This window comes from Rhinoraja longicauda, chromosome 1 (genome assembly GCF_053455715.1).
Source record: "Rhinoraja longicauda isolate Sanriku21f chromosome 1, sRhiLon1.1, whole genome shotgun sequence".
In the NCBI taxonomy this organism is placed as follows: domain Eukaryota; kingdom Metazoa; phylum Chordata; class Chondrichthyes; order Rajiformes; family Arhynchobatidae; genus Rhinoraja; species Rhinoraja longicauda.
In genome coordinates, this window is record NC_135953.1 from 140801451 (window position 1) to 140823472 (window position 22022).

The window sequence follows — 22022 nt, forward strand, 5'->3', positions numbered from 1 at the left end:
AGGAGCAGAATTAAGCCATTCAGCCCACCATTCAATCAAGGCTGATCTATCTTTCTCTCTAAACCCCATTCTTCTGCCTTCTCCCCATAACCTCTGACACCCGCACTAATCAAAATTCTGTCTATCTCCACCGTCAAAATATCCATTGAGGCATGTTAATGCTGATAAGTGTGAGGTGCTGCATTTTGGTAGGACAAATCAAAATAGGACGTACAGGGTAAATGATAGGGAATTGAGGAATGCAGTGGAACAGAGGGGTCTGGGAATAACTGCATTGTTCCCTGAAGGTGGAATCTCATGTGGATAGGGTGGTGAAGAAGGCGTTTGGTATGCTTGCCTTTATAAATCAGAGCATCGAATATAGAAGTTGGGATGTAATGTTGAAATTGTATAGGGCATTGGTGAGGCCGAATCTGGAGTATGGTGTGCAGTTCTGGTCGCCAAATTATAGGAAGGATGTCGACAAAATGGAGAGAGTACAGAGGAGATTTACTAGAATGTTGCCTGGGTTTCAGCACTTAAGCTACAGAGAGAGGTTGAACAGGTTGGGTCTTTATTCTTTGGAGCGTAGAAGGTTGAGGGGGGACTTGATAGAGGTTTTTAAAATTTTAAGAGGGACGCACAGAGTTGACGTGGGTAGGCTTTTCCCTTTGAGAGTGGGGAAGATTCCAACAAGGGGACATAACTTCAGAATTAAGGGACAAAAGTTTAGGGGTAACATGAGGGGTAACTTCTTTACTCAGAGGGTGGTGGCTGTGTGGAATGAGCTTCCGATGGAAATGGTGGAGGCAGGCTCGATTTTATTTAAGAGTAAATTGGATAGGTATATGGATGGGAGGGGATTGGAGGGTTATGGTCTGAGAGCAGGTAGATGAGACTAGGTCAGAGAAAGTGGTCGGCATGGACTGGTAGGGCCGAACGGGCCTGTTTCCATGCTGTAATTGTTATATGGTTATATGTTATATGGTTAAATGATATTTGAGAGCCTTTGACTTAATAATGCAAGCATGAAATAAAAACCAAAAAGATACTGCAAGAAGGTTTGGCTGCATAACCTGTATCTTGTTTCAACTCATCTGCATGATAACATGCCAATGCAATGGTTCAGTTTACAGAGCCTCAGTGTAATTTTGAGTGAACCATCGGCATCTCTTAGAAAGCAGAAGCATGCAGTGAATGCTTCAGAACTAATCAGTGGTTATAGATTTTCCCACAACAGTAACAAGTTAGACACCAAAAAGATTGGGCAAGAATGTCTTCAGCCAGGGATTGCTCATTTCTATTAACGTTCTGGGCACTGAACTGAATCAGATTTAAAAGCAATGAATACTTGAAAAGCAAGGACTCAGGATCAAAATCACTCAGTGGGTTGAATGGCTTTTGTGTGATTAACAATCTGCTGCTCAGAGTCTAGAAAACTGCAGCACAGAAGCGGACATTCAGATATTTAGGCTGATTCTGGGTTGGTCAATTTGAGCAGACAGCTCTACTCCCTGTAGACTTCTGATTTACAGTGTGCTTTTTGTTTTTCAAATACTTTTTAAACTTTGTATAGGTCCTCTTGTTATGAACACCCAACCTGTGTTCAGCCCGTACATGTAAATGAGCATTTGGGAGATCAGCAGAAATGATTTGTTAGCTGCTGTCGGGCTGCAGGCACCAAGTGGTAACTTGGTTTGTGGCAATGTTTGTATGATTCTGTTAAACTTTGTGGCTTAACTACACAATGCCCTTGTTTGGCTTATGTTTTTTTATTTAAATGTATTGGTGGGCAGCTGCATTTCTGACTTGTGAACTGTAACTGTTCAGGTTACAAACAGGTCACAGGAACAGAACCTTCCAGTAGCCTGGGCTGACCTTATTCATTTGCCTCCATCAAGACTGTGAGATGTTTCAAGGGCATTGTATAGTTAAGCCACAAAGTTTAACAGAATCATACAAACATTGCCACAAACCAAGTTGTCACTTGGTGCCTGCAGCCCGACAGCAGCAAACAAATCATTTCTGCTGATCTCCCAAATGCTCATTTACATGTACGGGCTGCACACAAGTTGGGTGTTCATAACAAGAGGAGGACCTATACATTAATTTGGACTGAAGATAAACACAAAATGCTGGAGTAACTCAGCAGGACAGGCAACATCTCTTGATAGATGGGGCAGTTGAGCAAGATATATCTCGAATAATAGAGTTTCAGCCAAGCTTTAAAAAATTTAATTCAGGTTTACAAAGCCCATGCAGATGGAGAACTGAAGGGCTTGGACATCAGCTAGCTGAAGTTCAGTTTCCCAATTATTGTACAGAAAATTGTTAATAATATCTTGGTGGGGCAGTGGTGATGCCTCTCAGTGCCAGAGACCCGGTTTCCATGCTGACCTTGGGTGCTGTCTGCCCCCTATGACCACATGGGTTTTCTCCAGGTGTTTCGGGTTCCTCCCACATCCCAAAGACATGCAGGATTGTAGGTTAATTGGCCCTATGTAAATTGTCCCTAATGTGCAGGGAAGGTGGGACAACGTAGAGCTAGTGAGAATGGGTGATCGATGATCGGCATGGACTCGGTGGGCTGAAGGGCCTGTTTCCATGCTGTATCTCGAAACTAAACTTCTGAGAAATGCTATCCTCTTAAAGTGTTCCTGTTCTGTTTGCTTCTCACAGCAGCCCATATATAATTTCAAATTGATGATGCCTTTTCTTTGTCCAGCTAATTCCATCTCAGCCGGCCAGCTGCTGTGTGGAGGCCTCTTCTCTGCAGACTCGCTGTCAAACTGGTGTGCTGCCGTGGCACTAGCACACGCTCTGCAGGACAACTCAGTCCAGAAGGAACAGCTGCTCAGGGTTCAGTTGGCCACCAGCCTTGGAAATCCACCCGTGTCTCTGCTCCAGCAGTGCACCAATATCCTCTCGCAGGTATGAAGCACCAATGTTACTCACCATATCTTGAACGGCAGGCTTTCAACTCACTCGCCTTTGGCTCAAACTGAAAGGCACAAGAAGCTGCAGACGCTGGTATCCCGAGCAAAACATAGAGTGCTGGAGGAACTCGGCGGGTCAGGCAGCATCTGTGGAGGGAGTGGACAGACGACGTCTCGGGCTGGAACCCTTCCACAGACTGGAGCAGAGGGAGGGTAAATGAAGGGCAAGTGATAGGTGGATACATGTGGATAATTCAATTAGTTGTTTTGTGTTTGAAAGACCAGGAAGGAAAAGTGGGGGACAGTGAAAGGGGTTATAGGATGATGGTTCATTCAATCCGATCACACTGCATCCAAGAAGGGCTTTTGTTTTCCTTTTTTACAAAGATAATTAGCTCAAAGGCAATGCTTGTGGAATGAGTGGAGTGAATGACAAAGACATTTGACAAAGAGGAGGAGTGAAATGTAAAGCTGGAGGGAGGGATGTGGGTGTAAGAGGATAGGGGAGGGAGAATGGGGGAATGACAGGGAACTCAAGGATGAGATCCCTAGCTTTCCCCTCCCTCTGTCCCCAACCACCCATACCCCTCCCTCTGGCTTCTCATTTCACTCCTCTTCTCCCTATCTGACACCCTTTTGTCTCCTTCCTTTGTCATTTATTCCACTCATCTGGCAATTACCCCCACTCACCCGCATCACCATCCCTTGCCAGACTTTGGCCCGCCTCCACCCTTTCTATTCCAGCTTCCCCCTCCCCCCCCCCCCCCCCCCCAATCCATCAGGCAGAAAAAAGAAGGGTCCCGAACCGGAATGTTGTCTGTCCATTCCCCTCCGCGGATGTTGCCTGAGACCTACTAAGCTCCCCCAGCACTTTTTGTTTTGCTTTGGTTCAAGCTGTCTGTTTTCATTACCGGTTCTAGAAAAGGTCACTCGTGGTAGAGCAGGGAGTTGGTGTTGCTCTGTTAGCTTGCAGTGAGCAGATTTACTTCAACTCCAGTGCAATTCCATGGAGCACGGATGTGTGAGAGGTGATCTCTAATGGTCCTTTTTGTCACGTGTACCATTTAAGGTACAGTGAAATTTGATTTACCATACAGTCATTCCAGAACAAAAGCAACAAGACACACAACTACATAAAAGTTAACATAAACATCCACCACAGCGGCTCCCACATTCCTTACTGGGATGGAAGGCAATAAAGTCTTATCTTGTTTCCTCCTCATTCTCCTGCGGACGGGGCAGTCGAACCATCCGCAGTCGGGGAGATCGAAGCTCCCACAGCCGGTGATCGAAGCCCCCGCATGTGGGCAAGTTGGGCCGAAGGGCCTGATTCCCTGCTGTATGACTCTACAATGGGATCTTGGCTTAAATGAATCTATGGGATTCTATGTTTTTCAGGGACAAATGCTCAGAGATTAGTGTTATAAATCAGTTGGTGAAAGGAGAATAGGTTTTCTAAATGGCAAATTACCAGATGTCCCTATCTTTGGAACAAGTAAGAATTAAATTTTTCACTGGGAGTGAATATGTCGAAAATGTTGTTTTCATTTTTTAACAAGCAACTTCAGGATAATTGTGGCAGGGTGGCAAGGGTGACACGGTGGCGCAGCGGTAGAGTTGCTGCCTTACAGCGCCAGTGAACCCAGGTTCCATCCTGACTACGGGTGCTGTCTACAAGGAGTTTGTACGTTCTCCCTATGACCATGTGGGTTTTCTCCGCGATCTTTGGCTTCCTCCCACATTCCAGAGACGTACAGGTTTATCGATTAATTGGCTTGGTATAAGTGTCAGTTGTCCCTGCGTGTGCGTCCCTAGTGTGTGTAGGATAGTGTTAGTGTGCGGGGGATTGCTGGTCGGTGTGGGCCAAAGGGCCTGTTTCCGCACTGTATCTCTAAACTAAAATAATTGAGGCTGGGCAGTCGATCTCAGAATTCTCAGGCAGCTAACTAGAAAGTAAGAAGCGTCTCGACCCGAAATGTCACCCATTCCTTCTCTGCAAAGATGCTGCCTGTCCCGCTGAGTCACTCCAGCTTTTTGTGTCTGTCACAGGAAGTAAAAAACATGGATTATAATGTTTATGCCCCTTTGAAAAGTGAAATAAAGTTTATTGCATATACAAGGGCATGTTGGTTGATGTGGGCCGAAGGGCCTGTTTCCATGCTGCATGGCTCCATGATTCTATGACTCATGGAATGAAGTTAGAAGCTGTACATCATAAACTGAAGAATTCCCTCCGTTTTTAATATCATTACACAAAATGGTGGGGATATGTGTAAATTTTTAGATGTAGTCACAGACCAACCAAAACATTATGACCACGGACAGGCGAAGTGATTAACATTGATTACCTTGTTACAATGGCACCTGTCAAGGGGTGGGATATATTAGGCAGCAAGTGAACAGTCAGTTCTTGAAGTTGATGTGTTGGATGCAGGAGAAATGGGCAGGAGTAAAGACCTGAGCGACTTTGAGAAGGGCCAAATTGTTATGGCCAGACGACCGGATCTGAGCATCTGTGAAACGGCAAGGCTTGTGGGGTGCTCCCGGTCAGCAGTGGTGAGTACCTACCGACAGTGGTCCGAGGAGGGACAAACCGGCGACAGATGCGCGAGGGCAACGAAGGCTATCCCGTCTGGTCCGAACCAACAGAAGGTCGACTGTGGCACAAGTTACAGAAAATGTTAATGGTGGTCATGGGAGGAATGTGTCACAATACACAGTGCATCGCACCCTGCTGCGTATGGGGCTGCACACGGAGGACCAAAAGCACATTAGGCAGGTGGTCATAATGTTTTGGTTCATCAGGTCATAATGTTTTTGGCTGATCGGTGTATACACTGATGGATAGGTCAGAGAGGCAGCGGATACGTCAGAGTGGGAAGCGGAACGAAGAATTGAAGTGGGTGGCAACAACATTGCCCAAGTTGCCCCTGTGGACTGAACACAGGTTCTCTGCAAATGTGTTGGTTTCTCCAACATAGAGGAGGCCACAGTATGAAATCCAGAATGCAGTGCATTGGATTGGTCCCTAGATGCTTCACCTGGAAAGATTGTTGGGTCTCTGGAATGTGAAAGGGCAAGGGTGGCATTGCCTGCCTTGGCTACTGATATTGATTTATTATTATCACGTGTACCAAGTTGCTTGAACGGTCCTTCCATAAGCTAGGGTACTGTCCGATTCACCTCTACCCCATTGCGGACGTTGGACTTTGTCTGTGGAACTGATGTGCTGCAATGCTGAGAATTATATTCTGCACTCTTAATCCCTTATACAAAATCTCAGTGCTTCTCAACCATGGAAACATTATTGGATTGTGGTTATTTAAAGTGAGAATGAAATCCCTTTTTCTGTGTTGACGTGGGCCCCATGTCGTCAGTGCTGTCCACTAAGATGATTCCACAGGTTGGACTCTCAGTTGTCATCAAGCACCTTGAGATAAAACTGATGCTATTTCATGAGTTGGTGGTCAAAAGAATGGGAATGTGATTCTGATGGGGATGACCTTTTTGACATAAAGACCAATAAATAATTGTACGCGGGGTATCTCCATTGCCTTGTTCATTGCCTTCAGAAAAAATATAACATTTGAAAGAAAATAATTACAAAGGCAGGTGGAAAAACTCTCCACTCTGGGAACATCCGTGGGGAAACACAAGGCAGCTGTTGATTCAAGATTTATGAATCTGGGAGGAAAAGTTCTGTGTAAATCTCAACTGTCTAATGAAACAACAGCCAATATTCTGAAGTCTTGTTTGCATAAAGTGACTGTTCTAAACATCTTTTTCTCACTCATGTTTGCTGTGTGATTACAGGGAGATAAGCTCAACAGGCGGGTGAGTTATTTGGTCTGAGATCATGTGCTTATTTGCAGCAGGGTTTTCTTGCCTTGGTTTCAGCTTGTTTTGTTCTTTAACTGCATTGACTGATTCAAATGCTGACCCAGGCTTCTCGTTCAAGTTTAGGTGACTTCTGCTGTAACAGGGAATTTTACGTTTGGTTTAAGCATGGATTTGTGGCATGGAGGAGATGGGATTGTCCCTGATCTTGTTTTCCTCCCGGGGATAGTATATTTAAAAGAAAATCATTTTATTTGAAGAAATAATAAGCCCTCTGCCTACAAATTGAAGGGCATTGGTTAAATTAGGCAGCTCCACCTTTCCATGGTCATGGGTGCCAGGCTTGATTTGTTCAGAACCTTTTCATACCGCTAGTTTCCCTCTCCTCTGACTCTCAGTCTGAAGAAGGGTCTCGACCCGAAACGTCACCTATCCATGTTCTCCAGAGATGTTGCCTGACCTGCTGAGTTACTTCAGCACTTTGTGTCTATCTTTGGCCCATTGGACATCTCCTTGATTGTAAGAATTGGATCAGATGTGAATCTGATCCTCTCCTGATTTCTTCCCCCACTCGGTCCAGGTTACATCGACCAATGGTGTGCTGGGCCAGCTTGGCTTGCTCTTGTACATTTCTAATTTTATTTTAACCCCATGTGGTTGTTGCTGGAATGGGTAACATTTATTGCACATCCCTCTAATTGCCCTTGGCCTGTTCAACCCGTCAAAACTGAACCCATTTACAAAAGCGTGTACCGTTTAATCTATGTGCATCTCAATTATGAATCCAAAGTTCCAGTCATTAAAAAGGTACCAGCCCGAAACGTCACCCATCCTTTTTCTCCGGAGATGCTGCCTGACCCGCTGAGTTACTCCAGCACTCTGTGTCCATGTTCTCCAGAGATGCTGCCTGAGCCGCTGAGTTACTCCAGCACTCTGTGTCCATCTTTGCAAGTTATTTCTCCTTGTTCTCCTGACTGAGCTACTGATTAATTCAAGGTGCATTACTAAATCAAAGTTTCAACTTTGGCAAACTTCCAAATGTTTCCGTTCCAAATTTGCATCACAGGGTGTCCATGATTTGTTACGCTTGGCGTTTCACCCAGTGATTGTGGGGAATGGAAGTGGACTGCATCGGTTCTGTACTTGTGTTGAATGCATGCTGTGGGCAATGTGTGGTGAAATAGTAACTTAACCCATGTGCCTAATGTATAAGTAAGTGCTTCTTCAAAATGCAGTGTAAAAGTTAGAAATATTACATACAATGCTGACCCCAAAACCAGCTAATTCCATGAGCATCTAACCCTCTCTGTTCCTCCTATCTCCCTATGGCAGGGTATGCATTTATTTGGGAAAACATTTGTGACTGCACTTTTAACTCTTGAATGCTGGGTGTCAATGTGTTGCTTGTGGTGCAGACTTTTCAGTGGTGGTTTCCAGACTTTCTGCAGCTCGGAATTGTCGGTGATGGTCAACAGTGTGTGCTTCGAGTTTACGAGCCTTGTATTTATGGTTTGTCAATTCTCGGATACTGCTGTCTTGTTGACATACACGTCAATGGCTTGGAATAAATGATCAAGGTCATTTGGATTCACTGTTACATCCTATGGTTAATATGCAAGAAATGTTAAAGGAAGAGAAATGATCAATTTACCAAGATCAGTGCAACAAGACATCCAAAATTAGAAAATATCGAGAAATATTCTCTGCAGCAAGAAAGCCCAGGCCAAGACTTTCAGATCTAATGCCTACCAAAAAGTTGAAAATGTTGATGTAAAGGATTAAACTTGTGCACCATAATTTAACTTTGGACACTTGCCCAAAGAATCTCCAAATACACCAGTGCTCAGTTACATTTTGCAAAGTAACATATTGGTATTGTTAATTAAATGTAGTTCCAAATGCTCTCAACCGGTAATTTTGAGTATCTTAATTCAAGTAACTTCTATGCTTTCTCGCTCCCAGTTCCCTATGTTATTTGTATTACTGAACCAATGATTAGCTAGATGTCAAACTGGATTAGTTCCCACTTTTGTTGTCTCAGTCGGAATTGCTTTCCACTTTGGTTGTAGGCTGAGACTATGAGAAAGGTCAAAGGGGGGTCAGTAACGTGTTCATGATCTAACTGCAAAATTAATTATATACCTGGATAATCCTTGCCTTTTGCCATCATAATTTACGTGTGTGGCACACCCTAATCAGGGAAAGCTTGCCAATTATATAGTCTTGGAGTTCAGTGTTGCGGGAGCTCTTGGTGCAGTCTGATTCTAAGACCTGTAATGAAGTATTATTTGGAGCTGCACGCCCTTCCTATTAAAATAGTAGAGAAATCCCACTCTTGAATTCTGTGGTCTAATCCAAAATATTTAAGGCGACCATTAAGCAAAATCAACATTTGAAATAGCCACTGAGTAACTTAAAGTGCAGGTTTAATTTACTTTGGATCAGTAATTTCACAATTGGTCCTTAATTTAAAAAAAGTAAAAGTTTGTGTCACTTCTGGAAGAATTTTCGTAATCTTAATTTTCTTAACCGGATGAATATCCGGCTAATTTTATTTAGCTGTGAGACTCTTTACCAATGCATAATTTCTTTAAGAAAGAAGAGCAAGCTGGGCAGCTTCTGTGGAAAGAGAGACCGGGTGTATGTTTTGGCCAGAAGACCCCCTGCTTCACACAGATGATACCAGACCTGAATGTTTTCAGGCGTCCACCTTTTTATTTCAGATTTCCAAAACCTGCAGATATTTTTGATTTCCAGAGCAGGTTGTGGTACCCTCTTTTGAAAAGCAAGGGGGAATTGCTGTGAGGTGTGGGGTAGTGGTGGGGAAGGAGGGAGGGAGGGAGGGAGGGAATAAAGGCAGACCTGGCGCGTGATACTTTGTCACTTTGTGTCAGTGCCTATTACGTGGCGACTATTTGCGTCTGCAAGCAAAGAATTTCACTGTGACTTGTCACATGTGACAATAAAGTATTCAATTTAATTCAAATTCAATTCAAAAGTCTTGAGGGACGCCCTTTTCAAGATCTTTATATGAAGGAGTTCAGACCAGAGAGTTTGCATAGGAAAAAAAACTGCAGATGCGGATTTAAATCGAAGGTGGACACAAAATGCCGGAGTAACTCAGCGGGTCAGGCAGCATCTCGGGAGTGAAGGAATGGGTGACGTTTCGGGTCGAGACCCTTCTTCGGCCTGAAGAAGTTCAGACTGAAGAAGGGTCTCGTCCTGAAACGTCACCCATTCCTTCTCTCCCGAGATGCTGCCTGACCTGCTGAATTACTCTGGCATTTTTTGTCTACCAGAGAGTTTGCATCTTTGGGCAAGTCATGGAAAGCACCAATTATTCCAAAACAGAATTCCAGAAATAGAATCAACTTGGTTTGATAGAATCCTTTTTTTCCATTGAAATGAACTTTGGTGGTGGCGCATATTCTGGGTACTGCCCTCCAGTAAATATGACCCTGCTGGATGGAACTTCAAGGTAACCCTTAATCCCTTTAAGGTAACCCAAGTAGAATTAAATTGAACGCAGAGGCCATTTTGAGGGAATTAAGGATAGAATCAAATGTTGAGGAAATATAATAATTTGCCAAGATTGCTTCGACTGACCGTTCAAACTTTGACAGCGTGTTCCAAAGCCTGCTCCCTTCCCACCCGGAAGGGCAAGGTCAACAGGGGCATGGGGACATCACTGCATGCAGGATCCTCTCCATGTTAAACATCATCTTGATTTGCTCACACATTGGATACATCAGATTACCGGATGATTCCATCATTACCAGAATTACCACGATTCATGAATCACTTTTACATTATTTAGGGATTCCACAAACTGACAATCCTGTAAATAAAGATATATAGCAAGAGAAAGATAGCGGGGCAAAGGCATGAGAACAGGTTAACTAGCCTACGTATAATGTCTCCTTGTGTAGACTCACTTATGTAATATGTCTTTTGTTGAATATCACATCTTCATCTATTATCTGTTTCTATCTGTTATCTGTTACCATTTCTAGTGTGTTTATGGCATGTGTTGACTCACATATGGGTGGAAATCGGGATGTAAATGCAGAGAAGCCTAAACTTGATTGCCTGCCTTTCAAATTTCAGTCTAACCTTTCCCTTAACCTCTCTAACCTGATTCATTTTAACTTTAAAGCACCAATAACATTGCTACTTTCATCATAAAAGACTGATCCTCTTTTTTTGCTGCATTGCAATGGGCTGTCAATGTTTGAGTTCAGATGCCACGGTTCTAATGGCCTGGCAGTTAGAAGTCGGTCCTTCAAAGACTGGGCAATGAACAGTTTGTTAACTGGAGTTAATGCAGCCAGCCCATGTCAGGATGTGAATATTCCTGGGCACAGGTAGGAGTTTTATCAGTTTTATCCTCTTTCTGGATATGAAACTGGAAATAAAGGCATTATAATATTTCTATTGTTTGACATGGGTTATATCAGAAAGATATAACGTAGAACTTTAGACTTTAGGGATACAGCGTGGAAACAGGCCCTTCGGCACACCAAGTCCACACCGACCAACGATCACCCCGTACACTAGCACTGGCCCACACACAAGGGGGAGTTTTTATACAGCGCAGGAAACAGGCCGTTCGGCACACTGATTCCGCGCCGACCAGCGATCATCCCGTACACCAGCGCTATCATACACACTAAGGACAATTTTTACAATCTTACCAAAGCCAATTAACCTACAGACTTGCATGTCTTTGGAGTGTGGAGTAGGCAACCGGAGCACCCAGAGTAAATGAAATGCGGTCACAGAGAGAGCGCACAAACTCCGTACAGACAGAGGTGCCCGTAGTCAGGATCAAACTTGGGTCTCTGGGACTGCAAGGCATCAACTCTACTGCTGCACCACTGTGCCACCCTGACATTTGTTTAACAAATTATTTGGTAAACTGACCCACTGAAACGGGAAGGGGGAGATTATTTATTACTTTGTACTTCTGCGCATGACCTCAATCGCAGCTGGAAACCAACTTTGTGAAATGGAAGCAGCTTAATCCATTTTGTAAGTAGAATGATATCAGAGGTCCTCGTCCTCATCAGTCCTTGTCGACTGATATAATATCATTGGACAACAGGGACAGTGGAGGCCTCTGACCTATTGAGGTAGATATTGGGCTATGGGGCTGCTGTACTTTATGCAGGATGCTAGCAAGTAAGATTACCTCCAGTCTAAATCTACAGCGCTGTCCAAACTTTTGTTGGATCTCTCATTGTGCTGTGTGCGCAACTTGGAGTTTGTACTTTGCAGATGAGTGGCATTTTTGTTTCTTCAATTGCTATCAGTGTTCGCCATTAAATACTGCAAATGATGCAAACTGCATTGCCAACCTAATTAATTGCTCAAGCTTTCAGTTGAAGTTTGGCATCAAAATGTAAGCTTATCAATGTCTTTCCTCTTACATTCAGGGAAGCAACGTACAGACACGGGTTGGCTTGCTGATGTTGCTGTCCATCTGGATGACCGACTGTCCTATCGCCGTCACTCATTTCTTGCACAACCAGACCAACGTCCCATTCGTATCCTTTGTTTCAAAATCTGCAGCTGGTTCCCTAACCGAGGAGAACAATGTGATGGAAAAAAACTGCAGGTGCTGGTTAAAATCTCAGGTAGACACAAAATGCTGGAGGAATTCAGCGGGTCAGGCAGCATCTCGGGAGAGAAGGAATGGGTGGCCCTTCTTCAGTCTCGACCCGAAACGTCACCCATTCCTTCTCTCCCGAGATGCCGCCTGACCCGCTGAGTTACTCCAGCATTTTGTGTCTACCTGAGAACAATGTGATAACTCCTCTATGTGACTCCAATACATGAGTGATAGACATAAGGAACTGCAGACGCTGCTTTACAAAAAAGAACAGGAGGACGTAGATTTAAGGTGAGGGGGGGAAAGATTTAATGGGAAACTGAGAGGTAACTTTCTTACACAAAGCTGCCGGAGGAGGTAGTTACGGCATGTACTATTGCAATGTTTAAGAAACATTCAGACAGGTACATGGATAGGGTATGTTTAGAGGGATGTGGGCCAAACGCAGGCAGGTGGGACTCGTGTAGGTGGGGCATATTGGTCGGTGTGGGCAAGTTGGGCCGAAGGACCTGTTTCAGCTCAGTATGACTCTTTAAAAAGAAAAAAAGACAGTGCTAGAGTAACTCAGCGGCTCAGGCAGCATCTCTGGAGAACATGGACACAGAGTGCTGGAGTAACTCAGCGGGTCAGGCAGCATCTCTGCAACATGGACACAGAGTGCTGGAGTAACTCAGCGGGTCAGGCAGCATCTCTGCAACATGGACAGGTGACATTTCTGGTCTGGACCCTTCCTCAGACTGATTGAGTTTGGTGGGGGGGGATGAGAGGAGGATGACTGGAAGGGAGGAGGGGCAGGACATAGCCTTGCGAGTGAGAGGTGGATACAGGTGAGGGGGCTTTATGAAAGATAGATGGTTGTACAGATGGAAAGTTAATAGCTTTTTGCCATGCGACAGAAAAGATTGGGTAAAATGTACTCAAAGAACAGAGGTGATTCCCATTGTACTATATTCACTTGGCAGCAATGATGACATCAAATGTAAAATCAGAATGCTGTACTACTTATTCAACAGAATGAAAGTCCCAGAACCTGTTATTCCCTGGGCCATTTTATTTCCAAGCTGCTTTTAAAGTCGCCCTTGACAGTATTCTTCAGCTAACTGCGCAGATATCTGAGAATCTCGGAGAGGAGGAGCAGCTTGTGCAAGGCCTCTGTGCCCTTTTATTGGGTATCTGTATTTACGACAATGAAAACTCACTGGAGAACTATACTAAGTAAGTTACTGGTGGTTCAGTTTAGTTTATTGTCACGTGTACCGAGGTACAGTGAAAAGCTTTTGTTGCTTGCTAATCAATCAGCGGAAAGATAATGCATGACTGCATTCAATCCATTTGCAGTTTATAGATACATAATAAGGGAATAACACTGTTTCGCACAAAGTGTGTAGGTGTTTAGTATGTTCCGGCATCACAATTGGATGCAGAGACCCTTTTCAGAACACTTTCTTTAGAAATAAAGAACAAGTTTTTACTTTAGACTTTAGAGATACAGCGCGGAACAGGCATACCCGAGTCCGCGCCAACCAGCGATCCCCATACATTAGCACTATCCTACACACTAGACACAATTATTTACAACTTAACAAAGCCAGTTAACCTACAAACCTCAGAAGGCAGTGGAAGCCAATTCTCAGAATGCATTCAAGAGAGAGCTAGATAGAGCTCTTAAGGAGTCAGGGGGTATGGGGAGAAGGCAGGAACGGGGTACTAATTGAGAATGATCAGCCATGATCACATTGAATGGTGGTGCTGGCTCGAAGGGCCAAATGGCCTACTCCTGCACCTATTGTCTATTGTCTACTTTGGAGGAAACCAGAGCACCTAGAGAAAACCCATGCAGTCACAAGAAGAATGTGCAAACTCCATACAGGATGGAACCTGGGTGTCTGGTGCTGTAAGGCAGCAACTCTACCGCTGCACCACTGTGCAGCCCCGAGTTAAGGCAGCAACTCTACCGCTGCACCACTGTGCAGCCCCGAGTTAAGGCAGCAACTCTACCGCTGCACCACTGCAGCCCCGAGTTAAGGCAGCAACTCTACCGCTGCACCACTGTGCAGCCCCGAGTTAAGGCAGCAACTCTACCGCTGCACCACTGTGCAGCCCCGAGTTAAGGCAGCAACTCTACCGCTGCACCACTGTGCAGCCCCGAGTTAAGGCAGCAACTCTACCGCTGCACCACTGTGCAGCCCCGAGTTAAGGCAGCAACTCTACCGCTGCACCACTGTGCAGCCCCGAGTTAAGGCAGCAACTCTACTGCTGCACCACTGTGCAGCCCCGAGTTAAGGCAGCAACTCTACCGCTGCACCACTGTGCAGCCCCGAGTTAAGGCAGCAACTCTACCGCTGCACCACTGTGCAGCCCCGAGTTAAGGCAGCAACTCTACCGCTGCACCACTGTGCAGCCCCGAGTTAAGGCAGCAACTCTACCGCTGCACCACTGTGCAGCCCCGAGTTAAGGCAGCAACACTACCGCTGCACCACTGTGCAGCCCCGAGTTAAGGCAGCAACTCTACCGCTGCACCACTGTGCAGCCCCGAGTTAAGATTACAACCTGAAAAAATGGATTAATAATCTACTTTTGAATTTGGGCTGATTTTTTTCCATCATGGAAATAGGATTTCTGATTATTTTCGATAAATTACCAAACGGGTGTGATAGTTTGATCTCTGTACTTTGTGACAATAACATTGGCTGGATCTCTCCCATCCCTCTTCCATGAAGCAGGACAACACTTCCTGTCACTTTGCTGATGGGATTGGTTCTCCATTTTATAAACAGGACATTGTGGAGCAATTTGTATGTGGTGAGGTGGATGCTGCCAGTGTTGTTACTGTACTGAGACAACCTGTCTGGAGGCACAGCTCGACATGAGTACAACAGCAGTACTGAAGCTGAGATGTCTGGTCCCTTGCAAATGCCAGTCTCACTAAATGTCCCTGCTATCAATAAGAGCCCAAAATCATTTCCGAAGGTTAATGCCAGCAAATATTTTCTCTCCACTTCATTTAGTTTAGTTAATTGTCAAGTGTACTGAAATACAGTGAAAAGCTTTTTGTTGTTGCGTGCTATCCAGTCAGCGTAAAGACTATACGTGATTGCACTCAAGCAGTCCCCAGTGTACAGATAGAGGATAAAGGGAATAACGTTTAGTGCAAGGTAAAGTCCAGTAAACTCCGATTAAAGATAGTCCGAGGGGCTCCAGAGAGGTAGATGGGAGGTCAGGACCGCTCTCTAGTTGGTGATAGGATGGTTTAGTTGCCTGATAACAGCTGGAAGGAAACTGACCCAGAATCTGGAGGCATGCATTTTCAAACTTTTATATCTCAATCAATACCTCTGCACCTGTACCTTCAAAATGGGTGCACTATCAATTACCCATTCATTGGCAGCTCCTGTAGTCTGGACGATCCCCAATAAACTTGAGATGAATTCTTCCATACGTTCTTGTATCTGGGTGTTGATGCATGGTTCCTGGCTATGAGATGTACGTGGGTGGCTGCATTTCAGTTTGGAGCATTAAATAAAGACATTCTCTACCTATATCTCGGGTATTTCCAGGCTTGTGCCTTAAGTTCCCAAGGATTGTTAATCCCATGGATCTAGGTTTTGGGGAGAAAACAAAGCCTCAGTAACCTCATTGATTCCTGCATTCAGCTTTTCAACTAAATGACATTAACATTGATCCAGAAAGCTGCTGTGCTTAGAAGTTCCCAGTGAGTGCAGCTTTAATTGCCATCTTATTGATAATAATAAAATGGTAAATTCAGAAGAATCTTCTAAAAGTCTTCTTGAGTCTTCACTGGATTCAGACTCTGGGATAAAATAGCCTTTACAACAGCATGTTACAAGCTAATGATCACCTAATTCCTTCTAAATCCAATCAATACCAGTAGCAAAAACAATTGGGCCTTGATTACTTCCCATTATCTCGGCTTCTTGTGCTAAAGGTGTGTAAAATATAGACACACTAAATACTGCCAGACATTTCTGAATGCAATTTAAAGTTTCAGACCACTTTTTATTCTTCCACTGAGAAAGTGGTCTGAAAGTTTAAATGTCGCTGGATTTAGAAATGTTGTGCCGTTTTTAATGTGCCGTTTTTAATGAGTCTATACCTGGTGAACATCATTCTTAAATTTAATCCACACTTTGAACGTATAGTGGAAAGCTTTGTGTGGTATCCAATCGAATCACATAAGTGTATATGAATACAAGCGAGCTATGCACAAGTACAAAGGGGAGAGTGAAGAGAAAGTATTAATTTGCATTTGTGGTCTCAGGACAATGCAAAGCAATTCACCAAAAAGGTTTCCTCTGGGCTTAAAGGCTTCCTTGCTGGTTGACAGATGTTCAAACGTACTGAACATATGTAATAGATTACATTGAAATGAAACATCCTGTAGCAAAAGAGAGTTGGTGCTCATAAATATAATGAGGACCAAAACTGATCAATATATTGACTCGCCCCACCCATTGGAGGGTGGTGGGTATATGGAACAAGCTGCCAGAGGAGGTAGATGAGGCAGTTACATTTTTAGGTTTAGATTTTTTTAGATTTAGAGATACAGTGCGGAAACAGGCCCTTCGGCCCACCGAGTCCGTGCCGCCCAGCGATCCCCGCACATTAACACTATCCTACACAGCCTAGGGACAATTTTTACATTTTACCCAGTCAATTAACCTACATACCTGTAAGTCTTTGGAGTGTGGGAGGAAACCGAAGATCTCGGAGAAAACCCATGCAGGTCACGGGGAGAACGTACAAACTCCGTACAGCCGGCACCCGTAGTCAGGATCGAACCTGAGTCTCCGGCGCTGTATTCACTGTAAGGCAGCAACTCTACCGCTGCGCCACCGTGCTGCGCCACCGTGCTGCGCCACCGTGCCACCCCGTGCTCAAACAGCACACCTTGAGAGTGCTGTCAAGAATGTCCCTGTGGTTGTTTTGGTAAGGATTGCATTTCCTTTTGAGGTAATATGAACTAATTAACAGCGGTATCAATATCATATCATGGGTTATGATGTATCAGCATCTGCAGTTATCTTCTTATACTATCATATCATGGGTTAATTAGTCTGTGGATATAAGGTGCAGTATATTAAATGATATGTGGTGCAGTATATTAAATGATAACGATCTCTTTGACTGTGCACAGGGAGAAACTAAAACAACTAATAGAGAAGAGGATTGGAAAGGAGATTTTCATTGAGAAGTTGGCGTACATCAGTAAGCATGAGCTGTACTCTCGCGCTGGCCAGAAGCCACAGCCCAGCTATTCCATTCCAGAGCAAATGCTGCTTGACCACGAATTCACAAAACTAGTTAAAGAACTGGAAGGTAAGCTTCACAACCCCAATGAGCCGCGTGGATAGAACGGCGCAGCACAGTAATACACAACCTCTATGTTAAAGATTTATTTATTTTCATTGCTTTATTTTTAATACTAGCTGTTAGATGCGCTCTCAATTCACTGTGCATTACTGGTCAATCCCAATGATATCAAATATAATTTCTGACTTCTATCTTCTAGCATTGGCATTTGACCTGGGCAAAGATAGACACAAAGTGCTGGAGTAACTCAGTGGGTCAGGCAGCATCTCTAGAGAAAAAGGATAGGTGACATTTTGGGTCAGGGCCCTTCTTCAGACTGGAGGCCTTCTTTTACCTACACCTTGATTCTTACCCCACAGATGAGTACCAAGCCATTGTCTCCAGGACTACTCCAGGATTCATCACATCTGGCGATCTGCCCTCCACAGCCGCCGACCTCATTGTTCCCCAGCTCCGCACAGCCCGCTTCTACATCCTCCCAGTCTAAAGATGGGTCCTGACCTAAAACATCACCCATTCATTTTCTCTGGAGATGCTGCCTGACCCGCTGAGTTAATCCAACACATTGTGTCTATCTTTGGTATAAACCAGCATCTGCAGTTCCTTGTTTCTCTGTTTGACTTGGGCAGTCGTGATCATACTTAAATTTAGTTCATTCAACTTTACAGCTACTCTAGTCTAAAAGACAATGCACACATTTTGTTTCTCTTTGTGCAGCTGAGTAATTTTGTTCCATTTCCTGTTTTCCAATTAAGTCCTGATAATAAAGGCTGTTCAGAAATCCAGTGAGGATGAGAAGAAGGAAGAGGAAGTGAAAAAGTCTCTGGAACAACACGACAGTATCGTCAGTCAATACAAGGAGCTTATTCGTGAACAGGTAACGAGAACTTTGCATACCTTGCCTCTCGCGGGAGATCTTATCGAAATGTATAAGATTATTAAGGGGTTGGACATGTTACAGGCAGGAAACATGTTCCCAATGTTGGGGGAGTCCAGAACCAGCGGCCACAGTTTAAGAATAAGGGGTAGGCCATTTAGAACGGAGATGAGGAAAAACTTTTTCAGTCAGAGAGTTGTGAATCTGGAATTCTCTGCCTCAGAAGGCAGTGGAGGCCAATTCTCTGAATGCATTCAAGAGAGAGCTAGATAGAGCTCTTAAGGATAGCGGAGTCAGGGGGTACGGGGAGAAGGCAGGAACGGGGTACCGATTGAGAATGATCAGCCATGATCATGTTGAATGGCAGTGTTGGCTCAAAGGGCCGAATGGCCTCCTCCTGCACCTATTGTCTAGTGTGTATTGTCCCTGCAAAGGGGGAATCTAGAGCTAGAGGGCATAGGTTTAAGGAGAGAGGGGAAAGATTTAATGTGAACTTTGTGGTTAATAGAATGAGCTGCCAGAGGAGGTAGATGAGGCAGGTACAATAACAACATTTAAAAGACATTTGGACAGGTGCATGGGCAGGAAAAGAGTAATGGGACAAATGCAGACAAATGAACCTAGCTTAGATGGGGTGTGGTGGTCAGTATGGATGAGTTGGGCCGAAGGGCCTGTGTCTGTGCTGGATGAGTCTATATTTCTCACCCTCTTGGAGTCAGCACAGAAATTACTCTTCTGCCCACCATGTCAATACTGACCTTTTTGCCTATCAACACTCATACATGCTTTCATACCAAGCAGACTTGATTATTATAATTTAACGGTCTGCCTTCAAAGTCCACCAACAAGTTACAGCTCGTTCAAAATGCCACAGCCCGGCTTTTAAATACCAAGAAAAGGGAACATATCACCCCAGTATTATACTCCCTTCATTGGCTCCCTGTAAGATCCAGGATAGACTATAAGGTCCTCCTTATAGTAGTCTACAAAGCCCTAAATGGCTTGGGAGCAGCATATCTTACAGAATCCCTCCTTCCGTCTGCCCCTCCTCGAGCGCTCAGGTCTTCTGATAGTGGCCTGTTAGCCACTCAATGCTGCAGCAGTAAGAAAATTGGGAAAGCAGCCTTTTTCAACTACGCCCCCAAGCTGTACAATACCCTACCCAGGGCTATGAGAGACGCCGACTCAGTTGAGATTCTTAAGCGGCAGTTAAAAACATATCTTTTTACTCAAGCTTTTAACTGATTTTACTTCCTTTGTTCTTTTACATTCTCAATTTTAAATGTTATATTTTTATATAAATCTGTGCTTTGTATGCCTATGTCAATAGACAATAAGTGCAGGAGTAGGCCATTCGGCCCTTCGAGCCAGCAACGCCATTCTATGTGATCATGGCTGATCATTCACAATCAGTACCCCGTTCCTGCCTTCTCCCCATACCCCCTGACTCCACTATCTTTAAGAGCTCTATCTAGCTCTCCCTTGAAAGCATCCAGAGAATCGGCTTCCACTGCCTTCTGAGCAGTGGAGCTTACTGTTTTACTGTTTTTAATGTCCTTACTGTATTAAATTTTATCTTTGTTTAGACATGTTTGTTTTAGTGGAAAGCACTTTGGGCTGCATTAAATTGCACGAAAAGTGCTATATAAATAATAGTTGTTATTATTATTATTATCGCATTTGTCTGTATTAAATCCATCTCCATCTCTGCCTTGCCTACTCGTATGCCAGTCTAAGTGCTTGTTAAACATCGTCATTGTATCTGCCCCTCCACCACATCCGGCAGCTCATTGCAAATATCAACGACTCTGGGTTTTTTTTAAAAACTTGACAATATCAAACTGTGTGTGATACTAGAAAGCCATATTGGTAGGAGAGCTGATTCTCGAAGACGATGAGTATTTTATAGTTAAGCAGTGTGCGATTTGGAATACATTTCCTGGAAATGTAGCCTTCAGAATTGACTGTCACATATAAATTGTAGAAATAGATTTTAGATTTAGATTTAGAGATACAGGCCCTTCGGCCCACCGGGTCCGTGCCGACCAGCGATCCCCGCACATTAACGCTATCCTACACACACTAGGGACAATTCTTTTCACATTTTGCTCAGCCAATTAACCTACAAACCTGTACGTCTTTGGAGTGTGGGAGGAAACCGAAGATCTCGGAGAAAACCCACGCAGGTCACGGGGAGAACGTACAAACTCCATACAGACGGCACCCGTAGTCGGGATGGAACCCGGGTCTCCGGCGCTGCATTCGCTGTAAGGCAGCAACTCTACTGCTGTGCCACCGTGCCGCCCGGAGCAAAATACTTGGAGGAAAATTACTGTTATCTGGAATGAACAGCGTGGAACAGTGGCGCAACAGTAGCGTTGCTGCCTTGCAGCGCCGGAGACTCGGGTTCCATCCTGTGTACGAGTGCTGTCTGTATGGAGTTTGTACGTTCTCCCTGTGACCACTTGAGTTTTCTCCGGGTGCTCCAGTTTCCTCCCACACTCAAAAAACGTGCAGGTTTGTAGGTTAATTGGCTTTTGTAAATTGTCCCTAGCATGTGGGATAGTGCTAGTGTAAGTGGGGTGATCGCTGGTCGGCGAGGACTCGATGGGCCAAAAAGGGCTGCATCTCCAAAGTCTAAAGTAAAATCTAAAGAACTGAAACTAGAACTGGTTAGGTAATGAATGGCCCAAAGGTTGCCCCTTTGCTGAATTAGTCAATAAAGCATGTCTGTTTCTTCAAAAATACAGGACATGCAGCTGAATGAGTTGAAGAAACAAGTAACTGCCCTGACCACTCAGAATGAACTGAGCCAAACAACCATAATGCAACAGGCGTCACAGATTCAGCAACTAAAGGACCAGTACAATCTTCTCAAAATACAAGGTATCACATTTCTTATATTTTCTTACATCATCGGGATGCTGCCTGACCCTTTGAGTTACTCCAGCATTTTGTCTTTCCTTGGTAAACTGTCATCTGCAGTTCCTTGTTACAACGTACAAGGCCATTCACCCCTTTAATATAACCATATAACAACTACAGCATGGAAACAGGCTTGTCCGGCCCTACCAGTCCACGCCGACCACTCTCCCTGACCTAGTCTCATCTACCTGCACTCAGACCATAACCCTCTAATCCCCTCTTATCCATATACCTATCCAATTTACTCTTAAATAATAAAATCGAGCCAGCCTCCACCACTTCCACCGGAAGCCCATTCCATACAGCCACCACCCTCTGAGTAAAGAAGTTACCCCTCATGTTACCCCTAAACTTTTGTCCCTCAATTCTGAAGCTATGTCCCCTTGTTGGAATCTTCCCCACTCTCAAAGGGAAAAGCCTACCCATGTCAACTCTGTCCGTCCCTCTCAAAATTTTAAAAACCTCTATCAAGTCCCCCCTCAACCTTCTACGCTCCAAAGAATAAAGACCCAACCTGTTCAACCTC

The 22022-nt window shown here is 44.4% G+C and overlaps 1 protein-coding gene across 2 annotated transcripts in view; it reads left to right on the forward strand.

Annotated features, from left to right (window-relative positions):
• Nucleotides 1-22022, forward strand: part of uso1 (USO1 vesicle transport factor) — a 103581-nt gene that overhangs the window by 51018 nt on the left and 30541 nt on the right. For both annotated transcript variants that reach the window (XM_078407649.1, XM_078407640.1), the window contains 6 exons: nt 2705-2910; nt 12188-12298; nt 13460-13578; nt 17519-17700; nt 18450-18571; nt 21322-21457. In XM_078407649.1, coding sequence (XP_078263775.1) covers nt 2705-2910; nt 12188-12298; nt 13460-13578; nt 17519-17700; nt 18450-18571; nt 21322-21457 — 876 coding nt within the window. The remainder of the gene's footprint in view (nt 1-2704; nt 2911-12187; nt 12299-13459; nt 13579-17518; nt 17701-18449; nt 18572-21321; nt 21458-22022) is intronic.